General features: G+C 34.3%; 1 protein-coding gene across 6 annotated transcripts in view; it reads left to right on the forward strand.

The window, feature by feature from the left end:
* Window positions 1-27,363, forward strand: part of LOC136041807 (xylulose kinase-like) — a 44,037-nt gene that overhangs the window by 5,167 nt on the left and 11,507 nt on the right. For 3 of the 6 annotated variants that reach the window (XM_065726566.1, XM_065726569.1, XM_065726568.1), the window contains exons 2-9: window positions 8,267-8,349; window positions 10,114-10,261; window positions 13,112-13,291; window positions 14,174-14,275; window positions 16,316-16,447; window positions 18,306-18,459; window positions 22,541-22,685; window positions 24,140-24,255. In XM_065726566.1, coding sequence (XP_065582638.1) covers window positions 8,267-8,349; window positions 10,114-10,261; window positions 13,112-13,291; window positions 14,174-14,275; window positions 16,316-16,447; window positions 18,306-18,459; window positions 22,541-22,685; window positions 24,140-24,255 — 1,060 coding nt within the window. Of the gene's footprint in view, window positions 1-1,642; window positions 1,887-8,266; window positions 8,350-10,113; window positions 10,262-13,111; window positions 13,292-14,173; window positions 14,276-16,315; window positions 16,448-18,305; window positions 18,460-22,540; window positions 22,686-24,139; window positions 24,256-27,363 lie in introns of those variants that run through there. The other 3 variants (XM_065726570.1, XM_065726567.1, XM_065726565.1) reach the window with 3 other exon arrangements.

Below are 27,363 nucleotides of genomic sequence, written 5' to 3' on the forward strand. Positions count from 1 at the left end.
AATAATTTAATGGCTTCTGGTTGTATGCTGAATTTGAAAGAGGATAATGTCACTTTTGCTTTAAGGACTAATAAGGCTACTGCAAAATTCCATGCAGATAAGAAATTGTTTATGAGAAGCTTCTGGCAAATGAAATAGAAGAATAAGCTGGAAAAAATGGTGATCAGCATGTAATTGAAAATAAAAAACGAAATGAGTTTGCAAGTATTTTTTACATGCAAAATGTAACCACAGTAGAAGATATAATCAGCTCCATATTTGTAAATATTTTCTCGTGGGTTCTTGCAATAAGAGTTTGTGCTCGTTTGACCATGTTTCATTTTCTTCTGTTTTTATGTTGGGTCATTGTTTTGGTTGTGACAAGTATCATGTTTTTATCCTAAAGTCTTTTAGTAGCTTTTAGTAGGTTATTCTCTAAACCACAAGCTATACCTTTGCATGGGTATGATGGTAGTACTAAGAATTTGACAAAAAACAGGGACGGCTTTTGGAGGGAGGCCCGCCCTTTCCAACTATGATTTCAGTTTGTGATCCCTGTACCAAGATCATTACAACTTGGTTCCTCTGGAGCTCTCCCAGATTCGTCCAACTTCTCCCATGTACCAAAGGCCAGAGTTTTCCATACCCACTCAAATTCCCTTGGATACATTTTTGTTCCTCCCTCTGTGTCTACCCAACCCACACCCCCTGCCTCAGTCTTGTTTATAGCACCAGACAGCACTCCCACTGAACAACAGCAGTTCACAGCAGCCATCCCACTTAGTAACAGGTTTTCACTATTAAAAGAAATTCATCTTGCAGAATTGTTTGAACACAAGGAAACTTTTACCCTGTGCTCTCTCAATTTACTCTCAACTTTAGAAATTGAACCTCTTCCCCTCCCACTTCAAAACCGGTTTATTAGTCACCCTACTACTAGGCAAATTGATCTTAAGCCTACCAATAGCACCTCCATCCCTGCAAAACATGATAAAACCCAGCCATCCCCAGAAAGTGTTCATAGACCTCTTCACCCTCATCCTTCTTTTTCAAATCGTTTGCCACATAAAATGGGTGTTTCTAGTACTCATAATAGTAAACATAAGAATAATAAACTAAGTTACCATTTCCCTAGGCTGTTATTCAGTAATGCAGAATGCCTTAATTTTGAAAAACTTATTGAGCTTGAAATTATAGTGAATAAGCTAGTATCAGATTTAATTTGTATAACTGAGGTTCAGTCCAAAAACCTGGATACTCTGAAGGTGGCTCATTTTAATGAATGTATTAAACTCCACCCACATGATCATTTCCTTGGTAAAAAGGGTGAAGGGGTAATGATTTTTGTTGTGATAATTTGTCACCAAGAGAAGTTGATGTTCCTGGAATAAATGAGTATGATGAAATAATTTGGATTGAAGTTAAACCAAAAGTTTCACCATGCCCATTAACTAATATTATTGTTGGTTGTTTTATTATTCACCTGGCCAAAAATCAGAGCAGCATAAGGATTTCTTTGAAAAACTCCATGCATCACTTGATTACCTACAGTCTAAACATTTAAATGCTGGGATTCTACTTACTGGTGACAGAAATTAACTAAATACAAGTCATCTTTGTTGGGAAGCTAATTTAAAACAAATTGTTAATATCCCATCCACAAAAGGTGGTACTTTCTTGACATTATGTGTACAAACATGCATAAATTCTATCAGAGACCCAATCCCCTCCCCCACTTGGTGGTAGTTACCATCTTATGCTTTTGCTAAATCCAATACAGGATCATATCCACAAGCATAAATTTAATGTATTTAAGTATCAACCAATTAGTGATAGTGGTCTATTCAATTTTGGTACATGGCTATCAGAAGGGCAATGGGAAGATGTATTTGCTGCCGATGATTCAAGTAAGAAAGCCAAACTTTTCAATGATATTTTAATTCTTTTTCCAGAGGTCAAAAAGAAAAAATGTTCTAATGATAAGCCATGTATAAATGATACAATAAAAAGTTTAATCTGTCAAAAATTAAGACTATTCAGCCAAAGAAAAACTGAAGAAGCTAACCTACTAAGAAAATCTATAAAGAAGCAGATTTGGAAAGCTTCAGTCCAGGATTACTGTAGTAAAATAAGTGAACTCTTTAAAGTACAGCTGAAGCAGTGGTATAGTACAGCCAAGAAAATTAGTGGTAAAAAAGTAAAAAATGTTGACTTTAATCTTGATGTATCCTCTGAAACTATAGCTAACTCATTAAATAAACACCTTGCTGCTATTGTACAAACCCTTCCAGCTCTCTGTCATATTCCCCCAGCACCAGACCAGGATATCCCTGTAGTACAACCTTTTGATGTTAAGGCGAAAATATGTAAACTAAAGAGAACTTAATTATGCCCCCTTGACATTCCAATTGATTTATTAAAAGCATTTCCTGATAAGTTATCAAATCCTTTATCAGATATTTTTAATACAATTACTAGAAGTGGTTCATTCCCTCGGTTCTGGAAAAAAGGATACATTACACCCATACAGAAGAAAGGTGTTAGATTAGATTTTTATGGAGTTTGACCAATTACCTTAGCACCAATATTCTCTAAACTGTATGAGAGTTTCGCAGCAGATTGGCTTAAAAACACGATCCTTTTACTTACTGATGAACAGCAATTTGGAAACATGAAAGGTTTATCAACAACGCATTACCTGGTCAGTCTCCTTAATACTGTATATAAATTACTTGATGAGCGAGATTTCTGGCTCAATCTCCTTTTAATTTTACTTTTTTTGTTTTACTTTCTTTTCTTTATTCAACTTAGAAAAAACAAAAACAGTATTATGCCCCAACAGAGAGCAGAGCTTGTAAGGCCCTGACAGCGCTAATTGACCTCCAAAAGGCTTAATAATAATAATCTTTATTCTTTCCCTTTATCACCATGCAATAACATGGGTATCATCAAACAAAAAAAAGAGAAAAACGCAAAAAGACGCAACATAAAGAACACACATGATGAGCTATCACTTCGATTTGAGGATATTGTTGTTGTAGTGCTTCATGTAGTATGGAACAAAGGAGTTTAAAAATCTTGTCGTTGAGTGTGTAGGCGGGCATTCTAACAGTTCTTTTCCCTCTTTAAAAGTTGCCAGCCTTGTCTTGTGTGCGTGGGTCACTAAAGTAAACTGAGGCAGGATATCTCGGTGCGTTGGGGAGTTCAGGATGTCAGCTCCAAACTCCATCAGCATTTTGTGCCTCGTTTCATCCAGGGTTGGGAGCCTGAGTTCGCTCAAGCTCTCCCTGCAAGACTCCCTGAGTTCCCTGCAAGACTCTTTCCTCAAAACACCCCAGCTCACAGTCTTGCCTGAGAGAATCACCAATGCTGAGCCAACTAGCCTCCTCATCCAATGAAAAAAGGCCTGACTGGCCACCAAGTAGAACTGAATTAGAAGCAGTACCAAATATTAATCCCCTAAACAACAATCCAACAATCATAAATGAATTGGCAACATGTGCAACTTGCTACTCATTGGCAACTTGCTACTCAAGCAAAAACGGATCTTGCTTTACTCCTAGCAAAGCTAAAGATTGACGCACAGTCAAATGAAAACTAAAGCAACAAAGTAGTACATCTCAATAATTCAGTGGAATGTAAGATCACTATAAGAAAAAAGTTGAATGAACTGATATCTTTTATGAATAAAAATACCATTAACAATGTTTGCCTTTGGGAAACCCACTTGACGAAAAACCAACAAAAAATATCCCTAGGGTATACTGTTCTGGGAAAGGATAGGTCATCAGAGAGAAAAGGTGGTGGTGTAGCTTTAATAATAAGTTGTAATATCAAATTTCATGAAATTAACTTACTGATTTTTTAATTGATGTTAATACAATAGGACTAAATGTATGGCTGAATAACACCAAAACTTTTATTGAATGTTCGATCTCAGGTAATACTGAATTGGTAATTGCTCCCCTCCAAATCTAAATACATATTTTCACCCCAAAAGTGGTAAATATTCCACAATTGACCTACAAATTTTGTCAATAAATATTTTGAATAGAAATTTGAAAGCCTTTGCACTGACCACTTTGCCATAGTCTTTTCAATAGATGAACCTGTTAATATTCAGCCACACACATCCAAACATGTAAACTGTAAAGCAAACTGGATTATGTTCAAGAATAAGCTTAATGATGAAATTCTAAGCCACACCCAGGGATCATATATTTCAACTATAATAGCTGACACAGATGTGGAAGTTTTGGCATCCATATTAACAAATGCAGCTAACCTTACTATCCCCAAGACAACACCTGGAAAAACAACCCCTGAATACACATCTAAAACATGGTGGTTGATGATTGCCAAAATAAATAAACAAAAAAGGCAGCCAGATCATACCTAAAAAAAACCTCCCCTGCTACCCATTTCAATATATTAGAAGCTGAGGCTCATCTCAAGAAGACTATAATAAATGCTAAATACAATTTCTGGAGTAATTTTGCAACTAGTCTATCCAGAGAAACACGTGAGCCAATGATACATAGACTCATAAGCCACATGTGGGGGAGAAAACATCTCCCAACCCTCTCCAGTATGAGCTAATATATAATAACACCCATTACAATAATGATAATGAAAAGGTAAAATTATTTGTAACTTTTCTCTCCAATAAGCTAGCATAAAATAAAAACAGCTACACCTCCCAAATTTCCATAAATCCTATATACTAGCCATGCTCAGCCTTTAGAGTACATAACCCATCCATTCACACTTCATGAAGTGAATAATGCAATGCATCACATTTAGGGTAAGGCTACAAGTAGCTATAATAAGATACACCCTATATGGATAAAAAATCTCACTTCTTTTTATAAACAGGAACTCCTAAATTATTATAATTATGCATGGGCTACATCCACATTCCCCAATGTTTGGAAATGCTTTCTTCCTACCAATCTTAAAGAAAAATAAACCCTTGACCCTGTGTCTTACATGCCTATGATGATTACTCCTGTGCTGTTAAAAATAATGGAGAAAATAATTTACAATCAACTCCTTTGGTTTGTTCAGAAGAATAATGTGATACCTCATTCTCAAACTGGTTTCAGGAAACACTATAGGTATCAGATACTTTTGTCATGTTAACAAAAGCTATAAATGAATCTGGATTGTAGAATTGATAAAAAGTACGTAGATATGAGGAATAGCTTTCAAATGAGCCATTATACATCACTCTTAAAAGTTCTACTAGCCCACTAGCCCCAGCTTTTTCACATGAGACATGACAGAAAAATTGCCATTTTTAGTGGCATTTGGAATTGGCGGAATTTATAGGAAGAACGTAGATATGAGCAGTAACTTTTATCTGAGTTATAAAAACATGTACGGTGTTTTGGTAGCCCACTAGCGCCACCCCTTGGGAAATAGCAAGAAAAGTGCCATTTTAGTGCCATATGGCAATAAGCTAGCATAAAATAATAACAGCTACACCTCCTAAATTTCCATAAATCCTATATACTAGCCATGCTCAGCCTTTAGAGTACATAACCCATCCATTCACACTTCATGAAGTGAATAATGCAATGCATCACATTTAGGGTAAGGCTACAAGTAGCTATAATAAGATACACCCTATATGGATAAAAAATCTCACTTCTTTTTATAAACAGGAACTCCTAAATTATTATAATTATGCATGGGCTACATCCACATTCCCCAATGTTTGGAAATGCTTTCTTCCTACCAATCTTAAAGAAAAATAAACCCTTGACCCTGTGTCTTACATGCCTATGATGATTACTCCTGTGCTGTTAAAAATAATGGAGAAAATAATTTACAATCAACTCCTTTGGTTTGTTCAGAAGAATAATGTGATACCTCATTCTCAAACTGGTTTCAGGAAACACTATAGCTATCAGATACTTTTGTCATGTTAACAAAAGCTATAAATGAATCTGGATTGTAGAATTGATAAAAAGTACGTAGATATGAGGAATAGCTTTCAAATGAGCCATTATACATCACTCTTAAAAGTTCTGCTAGCCCACTAGCCCCAGCTTTTTCACATGAGACATGACAGAAAAATTGCCGTTTTTAGTGGCATTTGGAATTGGCGGAATTTATAGGAAGAACGTAGATATGAGCAGTAACTTTTATCTGAGTTATAAAAACATGTACGGTGTTTTGGTAGCCCACTAGCGCCACCCCTTGGGAAATAGCAAGAAAAGTGCCATTTTAGTGCCATATGGCAATTAGAGATGGCAATAAGAAGCGCGAAGGTACGAGAAATAGCTTTTGAATGAGCCATTAAGCATCTCTCTATGATGTTCTGGTAACCTGCTATGCCTGAAAAGAAAAGAAAAACTTGAGACGAATCAGTGATACCCATGCAAAAACGTGATTTTCCTTGTTGTTTAAGGAGGGGGAATGTAATTCCCTTGTACTAGGCTTTTGACCATGAGGATTCCAATCGTACATTTTTCATTTTTATCTGACACAATTCTCAAGGGATTTCAGACTTGTTTTCAAAATCAACCTACATTTCTTTTTTGCAATAAACTTTTACTTTTAAGACAAACCGAAATAATAGTTATCATTTTTAAATCAAGTGTCAAATTGTAATTTCTTTTTCACTAGGCAGTTTTTTTTAACTTTTAGCTGCTATGGGATGTGGTTTGCTATTTAATAGGTTGCAGCTACTACTGCAACCATGAAAATAAAGAGAAAAGAGTGGCATATCATGCTTGCAAGATTTTGCGTTTTCGAAAACAATAAAGAGGTAGCCATGGATAAACTTGCACGTTCGTAATCAGGAAGGGTTGTAAGGTACATCGATTTTTGGAGGTATTTTTGGAAATAAGAGTACAATTATAAACAACAGATGGCTGTCTGTCACTTAGAATATCCCTAATAAACAAACTCGGTGCATTGGTCTTTTGGAAATAGAGCTGAAGCTGTAAACACAATTATCAATCGCCCATGTAGAAAGGGGTCAATCGCCCATGTAGAAAGTGTTTAGTATGGATCGATAACATTTACAAGACATTCTGTCTTAGGGGTGGGTAAATACAAGAGAAAAATATTATAGGAATTCTGTAATGTCCTGTGGTGCTCACAGTAATAATGGCAAACAATCCGTATTCAGCTCTTCCCTTGCCATCGGGTATCCCTTCTTATATAGGACTCCCAGGAAATACTGTGTAGGTACTTTAGGTGCACCAAGTAGCGGGAATTAGCAATCCTACCGAAATTCCGTCGTATCTGTCTCCAGATGTGTGCTTTTCTAGCATCAATTTTGATGCTTGTTGAGTATTAGTGCATGGTATTTCAAAGTAACCAACTATTGGTTTTTTCCTGGGTGGCCGTAAGTGGGGGCAGGATATTTTTCTTTGGAATTTCTGTTATACAGCGTTGGAAGTACCAATTAAGCCCCCCTCACCTGAAAATTCAGCTTATGGGTAGCCCATGGGTTTTTCAATAATCGAACAATTTTTGCGAAATCTTACTTGTAGGATTTTAAAGAATTTCTGAAAATGCGTCTGAAATTTGGAAAAAAATTAATCTTGCTTTCAATCTCACTTTAATCATTGGAAATGTGTTTTAATTGCTAGAGTAAAAGAAAAGTATACATAAACCAAAGTTACGGGAAAGTATTTGTTTTTGTTTCTTTGCTAAAGTGTGAAGTCTCATGTCTCACGAAGAGCAAAGGGGCAAAAATATGAGTTTTGACAACATTTTTAAGGCATAACCTACTCTCAAGGTCTATTCATGAGTTTTTCCTTCTAACTCAAACACTTTCCAAAATAATAAAGAGCCCATCATATATGTTTCTACCATAGAAGCGTTATAGATTTAACATATACTTGTTCCTTGTTTTCTGCCAAGTGGTGACTGAAATCATGTAAATTTCAATGAGCTTTGATGAAATCTTTTGCTGTGAATCTTCTCAAAAAGAATGGAATGATAGTAAAATGAAATATAAAAAAATAGTGGCTTTCCACTGTAATTCTATTCTTCTTGAAGAAGTTTCGCTTACAAGAATTTTACGAATTATTTATACAAAATTTAATTATTTTGTCGCTCACTCAGGACAACTGCACAAGTCTAGGAAGAAGCACTTACTAAATCTTTAGAGCTTCCCCAGAATTGTTATTTTCATCAGTTTCGCTCCACTGGTCAACATAGTAAGTCTCGGTTAAATTAAACAGTGGTTTAACTTGTTGAAAATTAATGCTGGTATTGGATAAACAGTTATTATTGCTCGTAAAATTATTGTATGTTTTTTTTCTAGCTCAAATTGATTGTACTTGATGGACAACTCAAGCAGAAGTATTCTACAAAAGTCGAGTTTGATTTGGAATTACCAGAGTTTAGGTACACGATTTTAAACGTTGCCGCACGTAGCAGTTACGGGGAGGGAGTATGGGAGGCGATCTCATAGATTAGTCTGAGGAACCGCTCGCCAAAAAAAAAATTCAAGATTCATGGTGTGTGAAGAGATTTTTATTTGGTTTTGACCCCCTCCCCCACTCCCTCTAAAATCTCTGTTTCTCTCCATGCATATTATGTAAGTGTGCATAGATGTCATTATAGAGGATTAGCTTGCCAAATTTAGTTGATATTTAATCCAGATAAATTAGTAAAAGTTTAATTTTCTCCAGTTTCAGCTTTTTTATGCTCCTCTTGTTGTTCTCACTATCACGGGTGCACAAACTTCGAGCATAAAGGGGGAGGCTAGGAGTCCAGTTCCTCTCCAACGATGGAGGCGATTGAATGCACAAAAAGTGAATTCTTATTCCTCTATTTTTATTGGGGAACAGGTCCTTTGATTAGTTTTTGGGGAAGAAATTTTGAATTAAAGAGATCTCTTTGATATTTTTGCTCACTGCTTTTGAAATTTGCTTTGTTCGATACAGTGTTGACAGAGGAACTTCTTTTGTTAAATTTGTTGTCTTCAATAATGTTCTTTTTTGCTTGACTAAATGTAAATAAAGCTGATCAAGAAAAACTTATTTGTGGAGTTTCAAGTCTGTCTTCTGAAAAAAGTGTTTTAGCTCTATTTGGCCCAACCCATTTTTTTTACATTAGATCCTCATGACCCAGGGAAGCGGCTGTAAGTTTCTAACCGATCAATGACAGGAAATATTTTCTGACTATTTTTGGGCGCTCTAGCACTCTCTCCCTCTGGACGAAAATGCACGACCCCCTTTGTCCAGGAAACGCTCCTTAGAACCTTTATTCCTTTCATTCGTCTGAATGGGAATCTAAAGTTCCAGTACCCTTTTTAATTGAAATGCCTACTCCCATGCCCACTTTTTTCCAAAGACACCTGATCAAAATTTTGAGATATCCATTTGATTGAGATTATTTGAAATGTCCAATAAATATGCCCTTGTAGATAACAAGACGCACCAGAGTCCCTTGGGATAGGGCTGTAAGCAATGCAATGTTTTCGTTGCCAACATAGCCTATAGTGTTTGTTATTGGGAAGTATACGAATTTTGTTTGGGGGGGGATTTTTGAAGCTGAAAAATTTCTTTGAGGAGGAAAGTAGCCAAGGAGAATTATCAAAGGGAAAGTTTATGGAACTGCAGGAGGGAAGAGGATTTCCTGGCATGACTTGAAAACGGTCCGAAATTAAATATAAGAAAAGTCTTTTCAACTTCAAGTAAGGAGCAACATTAAAACTTAAAACGAGCGAAAATTGTTCCATATGAGGGCGCTGCCCTTTCCTCTATCTCGCTCTTCATGCTTAAGTTTGACTTTCTGTCACAGTTTTTTATGCAAGACTGTTCAAGCACAAGGGCTGTTGAATTCGAATGAGAAGTATTTTTGAAGTATTTTAAGACTTTATTGTTAAATTAATAAAACATTTAGTAAGTCATTATAGATATTAATAAGATATGAAATTTATTGAATTTTATGCAGTCGGAATCAGTATCAAATTCTTTTAACATATCTATTGTTATCAAAATTCATGTTTTTAGAGTTTTGGTTGCTATTGGACAGAGGCGCTCCTTACTCACCGTTCGTTAGTATAAACTGTTTAAACTGGTTTTGGTTACATATTTTGCCTTATTTGCTTGATTTTCTCTCTTATCTAGTATGTATTGTGTTTTACCTGTCAAAATCTTTTAGGACAAAGAGAGGGGTCATAAGAAAATGCAATGATGTTGTTGTGGCCCCCGTTTTAATGTGGGTGAAAGCACTTGACCTTGCTCTTGATAAACTCAGAGCTTCTGGTTGCGACCTATCGTTGGTTGCAGGAATATGCGGATGTGCCCAGGTAATTATATTAAAGATAATTTTTATTCTTAAAGTTTTTGTTCCCTCTGTATTTTTTTGCATTTTATTTTCTTTCTCTCCTATGGCCTTCAACGAAAACTAGACAATTTTGATATCATTTCATAGCTGACATTCAACTATATCTATCTGCAGAATAACACTTTTTAAATTTGGTGTTTTTTAGATTGAAAATCAGTGGCTTAGTGAATGGATAGTTCTGAGACTGAATCTGATTATATAAGTATTTTGTCCTTGTGTTGTACAAGCTAGAGCAGAAGGATCGTAGTAAAATTGCGGGTTTCAGAGCGACCATATTAATGATTATATAAAATAATATATAAAATTGCCTGGTAAATAAAATTGGGTGTTTCAGAGCCTTCTTAGATGAGCCAAACACTAGCTCTGTTCCTTAACTCCATAAAGTTTATAACAGAGACACATGACAAAGGATATTAAATTTAGATCTTTGATCTTATTGTATCAATCGTATGGTCAAACAATGTTTAAATGTGTCATGTATTTAAAATGTAATAAACTAGTTAGGCTTGTGAAAGTTAGATCCGTTAACACTTGAAATAGGGTTGAAGTAATGCAATCTTTGTGCTAATTATGTCAAGATACTGATTTTACATTGTTCATAAGACAATTAATGGTTGATTTGGCATGAAGTCAAATTTGTAAAAGACATTCTATCAAACACTTTTACGAAACATCCTTACTAATGCCAAACTTGCCGAAATTTTAGGTTGTCAAGACTATATTAGATCCTAATTTCTTTTACCGATAGTTCTCTATGTTTTGTTTTATTAATTTACGTTTGTTTTCTTTTCTTTTCCCTTCTTCTTCTTTTCTCTTCTTACCTTATAATTCTATTCTTGATGATTGAATGAATACTGTCACCCGTTACGGGCAGTGCTCTCTTAGGGTGTAGTTAGTTTATAGTGTGTGATTTTTTTTTTTTTTTTGTTAATAAACGAATTGAATTGAATTGAATATAAAAATTAAAAAACTTGTTACTCAAGAAATTAAAGATCGAATTTAATGTCAATTTACCAAATAAAGCTTATCCGTACCTTTTGTCTCCTGATGAATTATATTTGAAATTATTTTTTCATTCTTCATTAGTTTATTTTGTTGCGGAGCAACACTACTGCTTTCGTAGTTTTTTTTTTTTTTTTTTTTTTTTTTTTTTTTTTTTTTTTTTTTTTTTTTTTTTTTCACCGTGATCAGCGACCTGTAGCTCCGAAGTGGTAAGAGTTAAAAATTTGAGATTTTTCAGAGGGAAGGGAAACGTGAAACAGAGTAAAAAAGTTCCACTTAAGTTCCTAAAATTTCTAACAGTTTTCCATAAAAAAAAATAAAACGGTTTTTTATCTTAGAAACTCTGCGTTCGATGTTTGGCGTCAAGTTAAGACGACCCTAGCTTCGGAAATAAACTTGTTAGAAATACAGTTATGCTGAACTCATGTAGAACTTTCATTTGTCTCTTCGAGAACCGGAGCACAAAATTCCGTAGCTCTTACAGATTTCCCGGAAATAATTCCGGAAAAGTCCATCTCGTTCCGATTTTTTTTGGAATTTTCTCAAATTTTCGATTTTGATGTTTCTTATATTTTTATCGAGTAGTGCTATGAAAAGTATGCAAGAAGAAGTGAAGTGTTCTATATACCAAGTTGCTTCGTTCTCTAAGAAATAATTTCCGAAGTTTCGACGTTCTAGAGGTAACTTCTGTTCTGGACCAGCTAGAATTTTTTTTTCCAACGCGGTTCGACAGGTCTCGATCTCCTAACAACTGGAGCTTACAATAGTTTCTCCGAAATAAAATTCCTTCTTTGGGTTTTTCTATTTGGAAGTTTTGTCATGCCCTCGGGGCAATTTAAATTTTTTGGTGAATTTGGTTTGTTTTATATTTTCCTAGCTTAGACCATCAAAAGTTAAGCAGAAAACTATAAGACGTTATTTCCGTATCTCTTTCAGATTTCCCGGAAATAGCAACTGTGTCCCGTAGGGCACAGTTGCACGCGTTGCTCCGCAACTGTGCCCTAAGGAACAGGGCACAGTTGCTGTAACACTTCCCGTTGCACAGGCAACGGAGGTCTAATTTTCATATCCTCATATTTTCAGTTCTTCTTGTTAAAAATCAAAGTTGTTAGTACCAGACAGTCACTAAAATTGGATCTACGAATGCTGGCTGTACAAACTTCATGATTTATTTCTGGATCAAATTTTTGCCGAGGCGACTAAGTGCCTCGTTCAAATTTGTATCACACACATAATTTTTATCGGACAGCGGGGTAGGTCTATTTGTTTCAAATTTGCACCCGCTCTACGATTTTTTAAGGGGACGGATTTCATCCTAATTTTATTGTGGTTGTTTTTAGGTATCTGTTTTTCATCTCTTGAATGTCTTCTGTTATCAGCGTGGCGGACGTCTTTGCAAAAAGAAACTTCATAAAAAGAAAGCATCTAGGAAACGAATTTTTTTTGATTTTTCTGTGCTAGTCTTCTATTTGATTGAAGAGAATCATTTTATTAATTAAGATGTTTGTCACTGTAGTCTCTTTTGGTCATGAAAAGTGTCCTTATTGAATCTGTCTTGCGTTAACAGTATATTCCCCTTCACCAATTAAAGTAAACTAGCACAAATGTTAGCCAAGGAAAAGATAATAGCTGAAAAACAATACGTTTCATACAATTTTATGTCATTTTACAATTCAGACCATTATTTAGTGCCCATACTGCCTTGAATAATGTCAAGATGAGTTTGTCTTTGATCGCAAATTTCACCTACTTAAAATACTGTTCCGTATAACTAGTATATAGCTAGTCTAAAATAACTTTTACTTTCTAGCAACATGGCAGTGTTTACTGGAAGAACAATGCTTCTGATTTGTTAAGTAACTTAGATCCTGGAAGATTTCTTCACGCCGACCTTGCTACAGCTTTTTCGCTTATGGAGTCTCCTGTTTGGATGGATTCAAGCACGTCTTTATACTGCAGAAAATTAGAGGACAGTTTTGGTAATTCTGAGGTAACAAACATAAATTTTTAACTTTCTGTAACAAAGAAATTATTCAAATCTGTTGAATCCCCTCGTATGTCTTGCACTGTGTTAAGATTTTTAATTAGCTTCAACCACGTCAAAGAAATTCCACAGCTTGGGGGTAGCATGTTCCTTATCCAGTTAAGACTGACCTTGTATTTGCTATTTGCACCAAGTGAATTTGTAACTTGGGCTTGGCCAGTTTATGCTATAGCTCAAGACTAAGCTCGTTTTTTGAGTCAAGACTTAACTCGTTCTACCGCCACATCAGGTCTTAACTTGTTTTTGAACCAAGTCAAGATTTAGCTCGTTTTGCACCGAATCAGTCTACTATTTTACTTGTCTCGTTTTACACAGAGTAACGCTTGTTTATTAGATTGAGCTTGAACTTATGTTGTTTTTTAGTCAGAACTTGGCTCACTTTTGCTCTGAAAAAGGACTTGGCTCGCTTATTCATCGAGCTAGGGCTCGTTTGTGGATATTTATTTTTAGAAGCTTTTTTTGCACTTATTTCAGGCCATGATTGTTTTTGCAACGCTTTGCGGAAATTATATAACCTGGATCTATCTGTATTTTTTTTTTTACCGAGAAAGGATTTAGCTTGTTTGTACGCTCAGTCAGGATTTAGCGTATTATGTAGTCTGTTTCAACGGGATTAAAGTATTACATTGAGCTCTCTGTAGATTTTTGTTCGCCAACGTTTAATCATCTCCATCTTATCTTTTTTTGGTTCTCTGTATGAATGAATGCATTTTGATGAATATAATCAATGAATATACTTTTAATGGATATATATTTTAATGAAATGTATTTAATGAATACATTTTGATTCTTTGTAATTTTGGAAGTCTATATCTATTTTTTTTTTAGAAGTTGGCCCAAACAACAGGCTCAAGAGCCTATGAGCGATTTACAGCTAGTCAAATTGCCAAAGTGTATGATACTAAGCCTGGAATCTATCAAATAACTGAGGTAAGTTTAAAATGTTAGAATATAGTATTTAAAAAAGTATTTTTTTATTTGAGTTATTATGCTCGAGTGTTTTCCAGTCTTTATGGTCCAAAAGTCCTTAAATTTGAATTTCAAGTGCCCATGGTATAGGCCAGGGTTTTTGTTTTAGGGTCTTAAAGTTTTCACTGTAAATTCTCTGAACAGATAGAAAGATTCCTCTATTATGTACATTTATTTTTTTATGAGGTTGGGCTTACCCATCAAAGTAAATTATGTGACGAAGATCTTTTAGGACACTTTTTTTAAAGCCATTTTGAAAGCAAATTGTTTCTATCTGGTAACAGCTAATTTATTTTAAGGTAGGGGTTAGAACCAGCAAAGAAATTTTATTTTTGTTTCACTTTTTTAGCTAAAGAAATTCTATTGGTGGCGGTAGGGCTCCAAAATTTAAAGTGGTAACCTCAGCAAAATCTTGAATATTCGAAACCTGAAGAAAAATTGAAGCGTAGAGTATCCTTAAACATAACTGATATGCTAATTTAATTCAAAAGTAATAAGTAAAGTCAGATGCACTTAAATTTTGGCCATAGCCGGTTTCGAATAAAACAACTAAACAAAGTATATCTTAGTAACCATATAGAATCAAAACACTGTACATTTTCTAGGTTCTATTCTCCCATGAAGCTAAAAGAGCGTCCGCTTAATGCAGACGTACTTTGTACTAGTTTTTTTTTGCATATAGATCGTTTTTATAGATGTGGGTAGTGTATATTTTATTTTATATTGCCAAAATATCTATCTGTTTTTTTTTGTTTTTTTTTGTTGTTGTTTTTTTGTAAGATCCTTTTTTCTTCATTTGTTTTGCTATATTTGTTGTGCGGTAAACCATTTAAATTTTAATGTTTATTTTGATATATTTATGAGAATTGGCTTTGATCACTTCACGTTTTTGGCCCAACGAATGGATTCAACGTTCTGTTACCCTCGTCGCTACAAAAGCAATGAAGCAGAGAAAATGAAGAAAAAGACACAAACTGAAATCAGTGGTTAAAAGATCAGTCCAGCGAAACAAAGGACATTCGAGAGAGACCATGGAACTCTAAAAGAATTCTTCCTTGAAATGTGTATCTTCTATAGCTTAAAAAAAATCCCTGTGACACGTTTGTCTTATACATTTTTTTTGCACGTAGATAGTTTTTACAGATATAAGTTGTATATATTTAATTTTATACTATCAAAATATTAGTCTTTTTTTCTATTTTTCTAGATACTTTTTTATTTGTTCTTTTTGATATGCTTGTTATTGGTAAACACATAAAAATTTTAACCATTATGTTGACATATTTATGAGAATCGGCTTTGGTCATTTCAAAATCTTAACCCAAGGAAAAATGATTGGAATCTTTATCCCCTTTGGTAACTGTTTTTCCTCATTAGTAGTGTTTGTGGTAACCATAGTACAAACTCTGAGACAATAAAAGATGATATGTCTGGGCTGACTACGCTGGCTTAGCCTTGTATCTGATATAAACCACTAGGGTAGAACTACCACTAGGATAGAAGAACTTCAATTTTGAAGAACAATTCTTCTAAATTGAAGAATTGGCTGGACTGAGAAAGCGAATCCTGGCTGCTAGTGGAAAGTTTTCTTGGCTAGAGGCTCATAGCGTCAAATTCAAGTCACAGCCCTCATAGCTTTAAAATAACGGATGAATTTCACTGTTGTCGTTATTTCAAAGAAACCATTGATTAAATAGTTTTTTAAAATCTCGTAAAACTAATTGAGACTCGTTTATTAACACTAATTATAGAGTTGAAGCATCGTAATATTTCAAATATTTTGCTTTCTCTATCGTTTTTGCTGAAAACTGTCTCATGTGCTTTCTCAATTAGTATTTTACAATTGACACAGATGTTTTTGTTGAGACATCTTTCTGTGAATATCCCTCTTAAAAACCGGTTAACTCCGTTTGACTTCTATGCGCAAGTAGCTTAATTAATGTAAATGTCTCCCAGTTCAAAATATCTTTGTTTTTAAGTTGATGTATTGTTTCTTTTCAGCGTATATCATTGATCAGCAGTTTCCTTGCGAGTATATTTATTGGAGGCTACGCATCAATTGACCATAGTGATGGTTCTGGTATGAATCTTCTGGATATCAAAAATCGAAAATGGTGTGGAGAAGCATTAGAGGTTTGACTTCCTTTTTCGAAGCGTATCTCCTTTTCTTTTGCTACATGTGCTTGACTGCCTAGAATGTTTTCATATTAAAGTGACTATCTGCTCGTGTAATGAATGACGTCAATAATGTGCACTATTATCTCTAGTGGCGGGTGTTTGTGAAACAAGGTAATAAAAGGCTGTTTTTGGAGTCAATTACATTTTGTCGTGGCTAGAAACTAGCGACGGTGGAGCAACCTGGGTAACAGAAAGTAGGCTGGATAACACTGAAAAAATTATTGAAATTAATAATTAGTTTTGAGATGTTCATACTAGTTATTAGAGGTGCAAGGGAAAGTATTCGGTACTATCAATTAACATAAATATGGAAAAGAAAATGGCCATTTAAATGGTCTTCTTTGACTGTTGCCTCAACCCACGTGTTTTATTTTTATTTATTTTTTAACTTGTCTGTTATAACTTTGATTTCTCAATGATATCTAATAACCCATTGTTGACTTGTTGAAGATTATGTTTTAAAGAAAGCCAAGTCCTTTTTATCGTCTTAAAAGTACTAATATTCCAATGTAGTGAAAACCTAGTAATTCTCAGGGTACATTGTAAGAATCAAATATTACAGCAATTTATACGCTGTTACCGGATTGCTTAAAAATAAAAGTTTTCCAAAAGAAAGTATTTCTGTATTGTGACCTACAACGAGCAGATATTAAGGCAAAAGAGTCAAATTTATTACGAAAAGACATCAGTGTGTAAATTTAAATGATACCTTAAACAAATTAAAATTAATATGAATACTCAAGCCAAGTTTAAAACAAAAAGAATTTGTTACAAATACAGGCGTGACCGTTCCAAGGTTTTTCCCCGTTAGGTGTCGATTAGATTGAAACACCTTCATAATAAACTCAAAGAAGATGCGTATGACTTTGCAAATCATCTTCTCATGTCCTATCGGTCCAATATACTTGTCATTTAAATTTCAGCTATTGGATGAAAAAAGGTGCTGAAAAAGTTGGCGAATGAAGATGGTGTAGGAGAGGCTAGATGCTCACTTTTTGCCACCAACCAGATAATAGAGGGGCTATTTGCACTAGAGCGGAATCGGAACGGCCAGGGGTTCATTTTGATTTTCCATTGACGCAAATAGAAAATCCTGCTTTGATATTGCGAATTAAAAAACGGTTAGTGGAATCCCGTCAAATGAGTGACAAATTCCGCTTAATGAAGAAAGGCTCTTGGGGCATCACCCCCCTCCTAAATCTTCTGAATGATCTTTCATAGAAAGTTTGAAAATTCAGGCTTGACCCTCAACCCACATGGAAGAAATCTACTGACCTTTGGCTATGTAGCTTGTGTGCTACTAGGCCACCATGAATAAGTACTTTAATAAATGAAGTCTCTAGTAAATCAGCTAAGTCAGATGAAGCATGCAAATGGTCCACTGTAACAATGAAACATTGCAGGATGAATTTGACATTGCATGACAACATCGCCTCTGAGACTAGGCTGTTTGATAGATTTAAATGTTTTGGCTTCATATGGCACGGATTTTTGTTTCATATTATTTCTTTCTAAACAGGCCAAAATTACGGTTTCTTGATATAAAATGGTAGAAAACAGCTCTTTATTGTGATATAATTTATTATTTGTTCTTGGAAAGGGCTTCTGGAAACAAAAAGGCAAACAAACAAACATGCATCTTTAACTGTCTTACTCTGGAAAAATTCTAAATCTCGTATTTTTATGGATAGGGGTTTGAAAGCATTTTTTTTGGAGGGGGTGGTACTAAGTTTTCGCTTTCGATTCGATGCATATGTCATCTGAACCTGCATAATTGCCTATAGCGCGGATTGAAAATGAGATTTTTTTTTAGGCGGTTGCTCCCGGATTGAAAGAGAAACTTGGAGAAGTTGTAGAGAATCTAACTGTTCTTGGGCAGATTGCACCTTACTTTGTGCAGAGATATGGCTTCAATCCTGAATGTAAAGTAGTATCCTTTACCGGTGATAATCCTGCATCTTTAGCCGGTAAGCTGTAATTTAGAGCCTATTGAAAGTTTCGTTGCCTTGATTTTTGCGTCAGGACACTTTAAACATAAGTTTTGAAAAAAGAGCATTTTATAAAAACATTCAAATTGATGCACATTTCTAAAGAAAAAGGTACATTAAGGTAAACTTAACCAGTAGTTGCCTGTAAAACATCTAAAATGCATGTTCCTCGGCAAAATTTGGAAAATTTTCTACTAAATCTACATATGACAGGGTTGCCCCCTCCTCAGTACCTCCCTCTTCACGCTGAACTATTTTAGAACTTAAAAAAAAACTTCTTATTCTAATTAAACTACCCTTGTGTTTCTGGAGTCGTTCTTAAAGAATTGTGACAAAAATTCAAATTTAGCGTAAAAAGCAAGGTATTGAGGATAGTTCAACCATTATATCTACAGAATAATTTCTCTTCGTTTCAAGTTTTAATGTTGCTCCTTACTTTCAGCTGAAAAAAACCTTTTTTTTATTTAATTTCTGATCGTTCTTAAATCACGTCGAAAATTCATCGTCCGTGAAAAACTCTTCCATGAAATCTCCCCACTCCCAGTGGAAAGTTGCTCCTTCGGAAAGTTACTCCGTGGAGGATTTATCCCGTAGAAAATTCCGCCCACATGGAAAAATCCTCCCGAAAATTCTAATCCTGCAAAAAAAAATTTCCCGGAACATATCCACATATTACATTTACTCGTCGGAGATAAAGTAAGACAAATAAAAAGAATCCCGAATAGGAATACTGGCAAATTCCACCAGTGTAAAAATTTCCCTGGAAAGCCCACGGCCGGAAAATTTCCTCCCTACCGAAAATTCTCAGAATAGAAAATCTCCGCTTTCCCCTCCCCCAAAAAATATTTCCTCCAATGGCATAGTTATTAAACCTTTCAACTATGTTCAACAGAATAGCTATATCAAAATTTTGATCGGACGACTTTGGGGGGAGCCTAGAAAGGGGGCTAGCTGCCCTCCAATTTTTGGTCTCTTGAAAAGGGCGCTAGCACTTTTGATTTCCGATCAAATGAGCCACCTCCTGATCTTCTAGGATCACTGGTTCAATGTGATCACCCTTAGAAAAAAAACATGGATCCGTGATCTTTCTATCTAGCAAAAAAAAAGCGAAATTCCTCATGTTTATATATAGGAGCTTCAAATCTCTACAGTATGGTTCTATGATATGCTGAATCTGATGGTGCGAATTTCGCAAAGATCACTTGACGTTTTGGAGGTGCCCCCCCCCCTTTCAAAAATTGATCAAATTTTCTCAGCTCATTATTTTTGATAGGTATCATTAAACTTATTGAACTTTATATATTTTGAATCAACATCAAAAGCCGATTCTTTTGATGTATCTATTGCTATCAAAAATCTATTTTAGAGTTTAATTACTATTGAGCCTCGTGGATTCTTACTTACCGTTCGTTACCACGAACTATTTGATAAGACATGGCGTTTAGGGTTATCTTGCATTATAGCCAGTAACTTTATTTGTAATATGTCAGAATTACATACTCAGGCGTTTACCTGTGAGCAAAAGATAGCTGATTGTGTTATTTTGATTATATTTTGAAATGGCTTTATTTTGATTTTGAACCAACCTTTGACGAAAAATAATTCTAAAAAATATGGAAACAACATAATTAGTATAATGTTTAGTTACGATGAAGGGATACACTAAACTGAGCTAAAATATGGTGTGGAGCTGAAACTAGACAGGAAAAATATGTAATTTGATTCCCATTAATGCGTTTTGCAAAAATAATACTTAATGTCATCATAATTCATTTAAGTCTCCTTAATGGGCCTAGATATGACTCCAGGCTAAATAATAAAAAAAAAATTTGATCTTGTTTCTCAATTGTCTGTATTTTGAACCCACTGCTGATGACAAACAACTCCAAAAATTAATAAAAGCCCCAAAAATCTTCAAAATTGTGTAGTAACATGAGCGAATGGGATTCTTTTTGGAATGTACTGATTGTGCTATGTTGATTTTATTTTGATATGGTTTTATTTCTAAATTTTCGGAATGTACGAAAGTGTTTGGTTGCTATTCCTGAAGCACTTCAGTTCAAAATAGAACGTGACATTTCATAGACAGGAATAATTACAACTCTAGTTACAAGAGATAAACACAAAAAATAGTGCAAATCCACAAGACAAGGAAACTTGTATGTATAACCTATCTCCTACAATGTGGAGGGGCAGAGGCACAATTACAATGTAGTCGTTTGATAGTGGTAAAATGGTAGTGGCTCGAAGAGCCACATTCTTTCCTCTAATTTTTAATAACAGCTTATTTTCATCAATACGGGTTCCTAATATCCTAAAAGGTAGTTGAATCACGTAAATGAATCTTGGATGAATCATCCCAATACCAATTCCTGAAAATCTCTGAAAGTTTTATTCAGCTAGATCAAGTACTATTATCCTAAAAAGTACTTGAATCACGTAAATGAATCTTGGATGAATCATCCCAATACAAATTTTTGAAAATTCCTGAAAGTTTTATTCACCTAGGTCAAGTACTTTTATCCTAAAAAGTAGTTGAATCACGTGAACGAGTCTTGGATGAATCATCACAAAACCAATTCTTGAAAATTCCTGAAAATTTTATTCACCTAGGTCAAGTACTTTTATCCTAAAAAGTAGTTGAATCACGTGAATGAGTCTTGGATGAATCATCGCAAAACCAATTCTTGAAAATTCCTGAAAATTTTATTCACCTAGGTCAAGTACTTTAATCCTAAAAAGTAGTTGAATCATGTGAATGAGTCTTGGATGAATCATCATAAAACCAATTCTTGAAAATTCCTGAAAATTTTATTCACCTAGGTCAAGTACTTTAATCCTAAAAAGTAGTTGAATCACGTGAATGAGTCTTCGATGAATCATCACAAAACCAATTCTTGAAAATTCCTGAAAATTTTATTCACCTAGGTCAAGTACTTTTATCCTAAAAAGTAGTTGAATCATGTGAATGAGTCTTGGATGAATCATCACAAAACCAATTTTTGAAAATTCCTGAAAATTTTATTCACCTAGGTCAAGTACTTTTATCCTAAAAAGTAGTTGAATCACGTAAATGAATCTTGGATGAATCATCACAAAACCAATTCCTGAAAATCCCTGAAAGTTTTATTCACCTAGGTCAAGTACTTTTATCCTAAAAAGTAGTGGAATCACGTAAATGAATCTTGGATGAATCATCACAAAACCAATTCCTGAAAATTTCTGAAAATTTTATTCACCTAGGTCAAGTACTTTTATCCTAAAAAGTAGTTGAATCACGTAAATGAATCTTGGATGAGTCATCACAAAACCAATTCTTGAAAATCCCTGAAAGTTTTATTCACCTAGGTCAAGTACTTTTATCCTAAAAAGTAGTTGAATCATATAAATGAATCTTAGATGAATCATCACAAAATCAATTCTTGAAAATTCCTGAAAGTTTTATTCATCTAGGTCAAGTACGTGTGTATGCCTGCTTGTTCAGAGCTCAATAAGATACAAATTGCTAAACCTATCAAAGCTAGTAAATTTGTAAAAAACCAAGTTTTCATTCTAGCTGAAACCTGTGTAGTATTGAAAAATGCAAAAAGTAGGGAAGTATGTTTATTTACCAAAAAAACTTTACTTGTGTGTTAAACAAATTAGACTTGAGGACCACTTTTGTCCCCCTTATGAACTTGACTATGTACCTTAAACTTTATTAACCATTTTGCTTACCCGTCGCTATTTGTTAATATATACATAATTTGTGCTTTTCCTTTTTTTTTTCTCTTCGCGTTTTTTGATTAAAAAAAAAAAATCCTGCTTGAAAATTTTAACGTTGTAGACAAATTTCAGCATACCGTGAATTGAAATCGGCATTTGTCTTCTTTTTTTTCAATTACTATTGTACCATCAGCCAAATGAAGTGACATACTTGAAGTAGCCTGTAACAAAGGTATAAGAAAAATAGACATAAAATATGTTTTGATTTCTTCTTCTTTTTTAATCGTGAAACTCTTCATGGATATCGCTAACTATTCTGATAGGAACTTCTCTATCACTTTTTTCTTTGTTTAAGGGATGAATTTAGGAGCTGGTGAAGTGGCTATTAGTCTTGGTACAAGCGATACAGTGTTTCTGTCACTTGAAGAAGGTACAGGTGGTTTGCTTGGCCATGTACTCTGTAATCCAGTGGATAGCTCTTTATTCATGGGACTGATTTGGTATGATGGCATTTCCTTTATAAACTATTGCACCAAACGCGTGTATTGAATTTATCTATTCATTAAAACCCATTTATCAATTGCTGTTTTCATCAGTTTAATCATTTTCACAGAAATCGTTATGTTTAACCGTCACCGCGATGTTTGTGTTTGTATGGTAAAAACTGAAGTTCTAAAACCGAAATGATATTTTGTTAAACTTATGTATTCCAGGTCTAAGTTGCAATATATCAAAGCTCTTGATTGAGAGCCTTTTTTTAGGGGCCTATATTATATAGTCGTAGTAACTTTAGAAAATAAAACTTTGTTTTGCATAACTTTGATTGGACCCATAGGCTTATTTAGCACTTACTGGCAAATAAGGCACACACTGCGAGAGTTAAGCCTGACTAATAGCTTAACTTTTGGAGGTCTCTCGGATTGTAGAAATAAATAAGGCTTTTTTGGTGAAGCCGTTTTGATTTTTTTTTTTTTTTTTTTTGGTGAGGGCATTATAATGTTTGTTTCGGACATACAAGTAATTATATATTAAGTGTTGACATGACACTTCCCTTAGTACGCCACACCCCTTAACATGCCACATCCCTTAAGTAGGAAACACTTGGATTTCAATGTGCTGATATATCAGGCTCATTTACGCCAGGAGTAAGTTTATATTTATGATGCTCATTTAAACGGTCCATGTTTGTCAGCTGGTTTGGCGTAGACTAGCATAGCGTTGGTATCGAACTTGACAAATTCTATGGCGTGGCCCAAATTCTTACAGAGAGCCAGTGCCTTCCTTGTTTGAGTGATTTTTAGGGGTGTGAAACACTTGAGCTCTCGAGGCCCCTGTTGACGACTGTAAAAAAGATAATCATTTGATTTTATAAATATGATAATAAAGAGACGAAAGAAAGAATGAAAATTTAAGGGTATTTTGGGGGGAGGGTGTTGTGAAGATTATTTGCCTTTAGTTTATTTATTTTGTGTTTTGCATTTATGAATTCTGCACTGTTTGACCTTTTTTTGTGAATATAACAGCTTGCATTTTTATGGTATTTCGTTATAAACTAATATTATAAGACTTGAGGGAAGATGTAAAGTGTCGCCGTGTATTTTCAGCCCTAAATGGACGATAAAATATTGAATAGTTGCACCGACAGTTGATTGAGGAATAAGAAAACTATGAATGTGGAAAGCTTTGATACAGCAAAAACAAAAACCGTAATTAACCTAAATTTTCATCTAAACTACAATAGAAAAGTTCATTGGGAAAAAAGTATTTGCAAGTCAGGAATTTGAAGAGCTAATTCACAATGAGGGTTGCTCGAAGGCTTGGTATCAAATTTAAAGTTTCGTAGATATCAAGTAATTACAATGTTTTCTTTTAAGTGCTACTGTTTTTAAACTATACACATGTTTGGTATAATAATAAGCCTTGCAAATTGGCTGTTTAATTTGTTGTTTTTTAGTTTTAAAAATGGATCATTGACGCGTGAAAGGATTAAGAACCTGTGTGTTGGGGAATCCTGGGATAAATTTAATCAAATTCTTGAAACGACAGATGTAGGCAACTACGGCTATATCGGTAATATTTTTACTTTGTATGTAAGTGTTTCTCAGTAAAACTGAAAGAATATGTCAGTGATTTAGCCGAATAAAAAAAAATTGAATATTTGTTTATTTTATACGTTGAGATAGATTTTCAACCTATTTCGACCTTTTTCAAAGCAATTTTTTTTTACCTCGTTTGTATGTAAATGTTTCTCAATAAGACCAAAATAATACGGTAATGATTTAATTGAATAAAAAAAACAACACATTTTTTCATTCTATAAGTTGAAGTAGGTAGAAGGATAAAGTCAGAAAACATAAAAATAAGGTTTTCAGCTACAGAGGGTGAAAATAAGCTGTAAAACTCTAGTGTTGAGGGGGGGGATATCGTGAACTCCGGGAACTATGTATTGAAGTAATATAAAGCAAAATATAGTTGATAACTGGTTTTTTGACTAGTTTTTTGTCAGCTTTAGTTTGAAAGCCATAAATGTCTTTGGAAATGGGCTGCCCTATGTGCAAAAATATGATGTTTGCGTGGAAGGACCTCGAAAATGGGACCTGACAAAGGGCCTAAACGTTCTTTTCTGGTCAATTTGAAGCCTCTATCCTAAGGCCCATGCCCAAACAGACCCTGATGCTGTATAAAATATTAAAAAAATATCGTCGTTTCCGAAAAACAGATTCTGAAGAAGGTTTAAAAAGCTCTTCTTTCCATTCAGCTTGATCAGTTTAGAAGTATTGAAATAAGATTTAACTAAAAACGGGACTAAAAAAAGGGGTCAAAACTTTCCTAAACAGCTTGGAGCTTATATCCGTAAATTTCTGCGTCAAGAAAACCCCAGTCTGCAGAAAAAATACTTGAAAAGCAAATTTGCTTCATCTGAAATGGGCCAAAAAGCTTATTTTCTCATTGACTGGGAGGATTTTCAATCAACCTAGACCAAGAGGAGTTACTGGAGTTGAAGTGGTTTAGATAATCATAAGCCAAGACTAAAACATTCACGACGCCCATAAATGGGCCCATAAATTCCATCTCTCCATTTGGCTTTAAAACTAGTTCTCTCAGTTCTTAGGTCAAGTATGCCTAAACTAATTTGTTGTCTGGATTGTTTCAAAGCGCCTGAAAATGGTGTTCAAACATTATTTTGTCTTCAAAAGAGATGAGAGGGCCGAATAGGTCTAAACGAAGACAGCTTTTTTGAAAAAAAAATTGGCTGTATCCATTTGTGATGCTGGAAGTCTAGACAAAAATAGAGTTTTTTTGGATTGTGTTAAACATGATAGCTATGCAGGGGGGGGGGCAAGAGTGATCCTCTTGGTCTAGTGAGTAAGATTGATAGTTTCAGTGATCTCGAAATCGAAAGATCACATTTTGTCCGTTTGACTTGCAATTTACTGTACATGTAGACTGGGCAAAACGTACTTGACTTGGCAATATATTAAGAAAAAATGAGTTGCATGAATTTTTGATGTGCAAAAAATTGTCTTTTTTCAATCAGCTTGAAAACTTTCATGGACCACAAATTAAAAAAAAAAAAAAAAAAACAACAACATTGGACGTGTCGTTTCATAATTTTTATTTTTCCTCTTAGATTGGATTTAGACTTATTGGGTATTTTATCAATGCCGAGGAAATTTAAGATAACAGCAAGAATTCTAGAAATCACTTTGGTTTTACTGAAAAAATTTCATTATAACATTTTTTGGAGATAACAAAGCAGAGATTTTTTTTTGTATAAATAACCCACACATCTATTTATTTAAATACACTGACAGTTAGAACAAGCTAGAACATTAAAAAGTTCCTTTTATAAATAGTGGGTTTAGATACGGCTAAATATCAAGCTTATTTGCAGGTTAGGAAGGCTTCAGCCCCGCAAAAGACCAAAAATTTGCGTGATGGAAAATTATCATCCTCATAAGCCAGAAATTTATAGTAAAAATTCAAACAGTTCGTGGTAACGAACTGTAAGTACAGAGCGATGCGGCTAAATAGTAACTGAAACTCTAAGAAACAGTCTTTGTAACAACGAATACATAGCTAGAATTTATTTTTGAGGCTTATTCAGAATATATTAATTCATCAAGTTTATTGTTACCCATCAAAAGGTACGGGCATGAGAAAATTCGTCTAATTTTTGAAAAAGGGGAGAAATACCCCCAAAACATAAAGTGATCTTAATGAAAATAATGCCGTCAGATTCATCATATCAAAGAACCTACTGTAGATGTTTCAAGCTCCTATATACAAAATGTGGAATTTTGTAAATTTTTTTTTTCAGAAGCAAGATCACGGATGCGTGTTTTTTTTTTTCTCTCTCTGAGGGGTGATAATATCGAGCCAGTTATCCAAGAAAATCGAGAGGGGCCTTATTTTATCGTAAATCAAAAGTTCTGGTTCCCTTTTTAAGTGATTAAAAATGTTCGAGGGCACCTAGCCTCCCTCTCACGCCCATTTTTTTTCCAAAGTCTTCCGATCAAAATTTTTAGATAGCCATTTTGTTCAGTATGGTCGGAAAATCTAATAGTTATGCATTTGAGAATGACTCGACCCTAAAGGTCCACGGAGAAGGGATAGAAGCTACTAACAAATACAAAGTTGAAACAATAGGGAAAATCTTTCAAGACAGTTTCAAGATTCAGTGAATATTTCGGCCCTATGTCCAAGGGTCGTCTTCAGCATAATACGAGAAAGAGAGAAAAAAAATATATGTATATATAAATAAACGTACATTAAAATGCGAGAATTAAAACTAATAATGTTTTTCAAAAACTTTTTTAAAACAGCCCTAGCATGCTTACTTCAACGAAGTTCAACCAGGAATTTCGTTGAACTGGTTGAACTTCGTTGAAGTAAGGATCCTAGGGCTGTTTTAAAAAAGTTTTTAAAAAACATTATTAGTTTTAATTCTCGCATTTTAATATAAGCTTATTTATTTTCTTTTATACATATTTTTATACATATTTTATACATATTTTACATATTTTTATATTACATATTTATTACATATTTAGTAAATATTACATATTTACATATTTTACATACTTTTATACATAGTTTATACACATTTATTTATTTATTCATATTTTTTTTCTCTATTTCTCGTATTGTGCTGAAGACGGCCTTAAAATATTCACA

Source organism: Artemia franciscana, unplaced genomic scaffold (genome assembly GCF_032884065.1).
Source record: "Artemia franciscana unplaced genomic scaffold, ASM3288406v1 PGA_scaffold_38, whole genome shotgun sequence".
In the NCBI taxonomy this organism is placed as follows: domain Eukaryota; kingdom Metazoa; phylum Arthropoda; class Branchiopoda; order Anostraca; family Artemiidae; genus Artemia; species Artemia franciscana.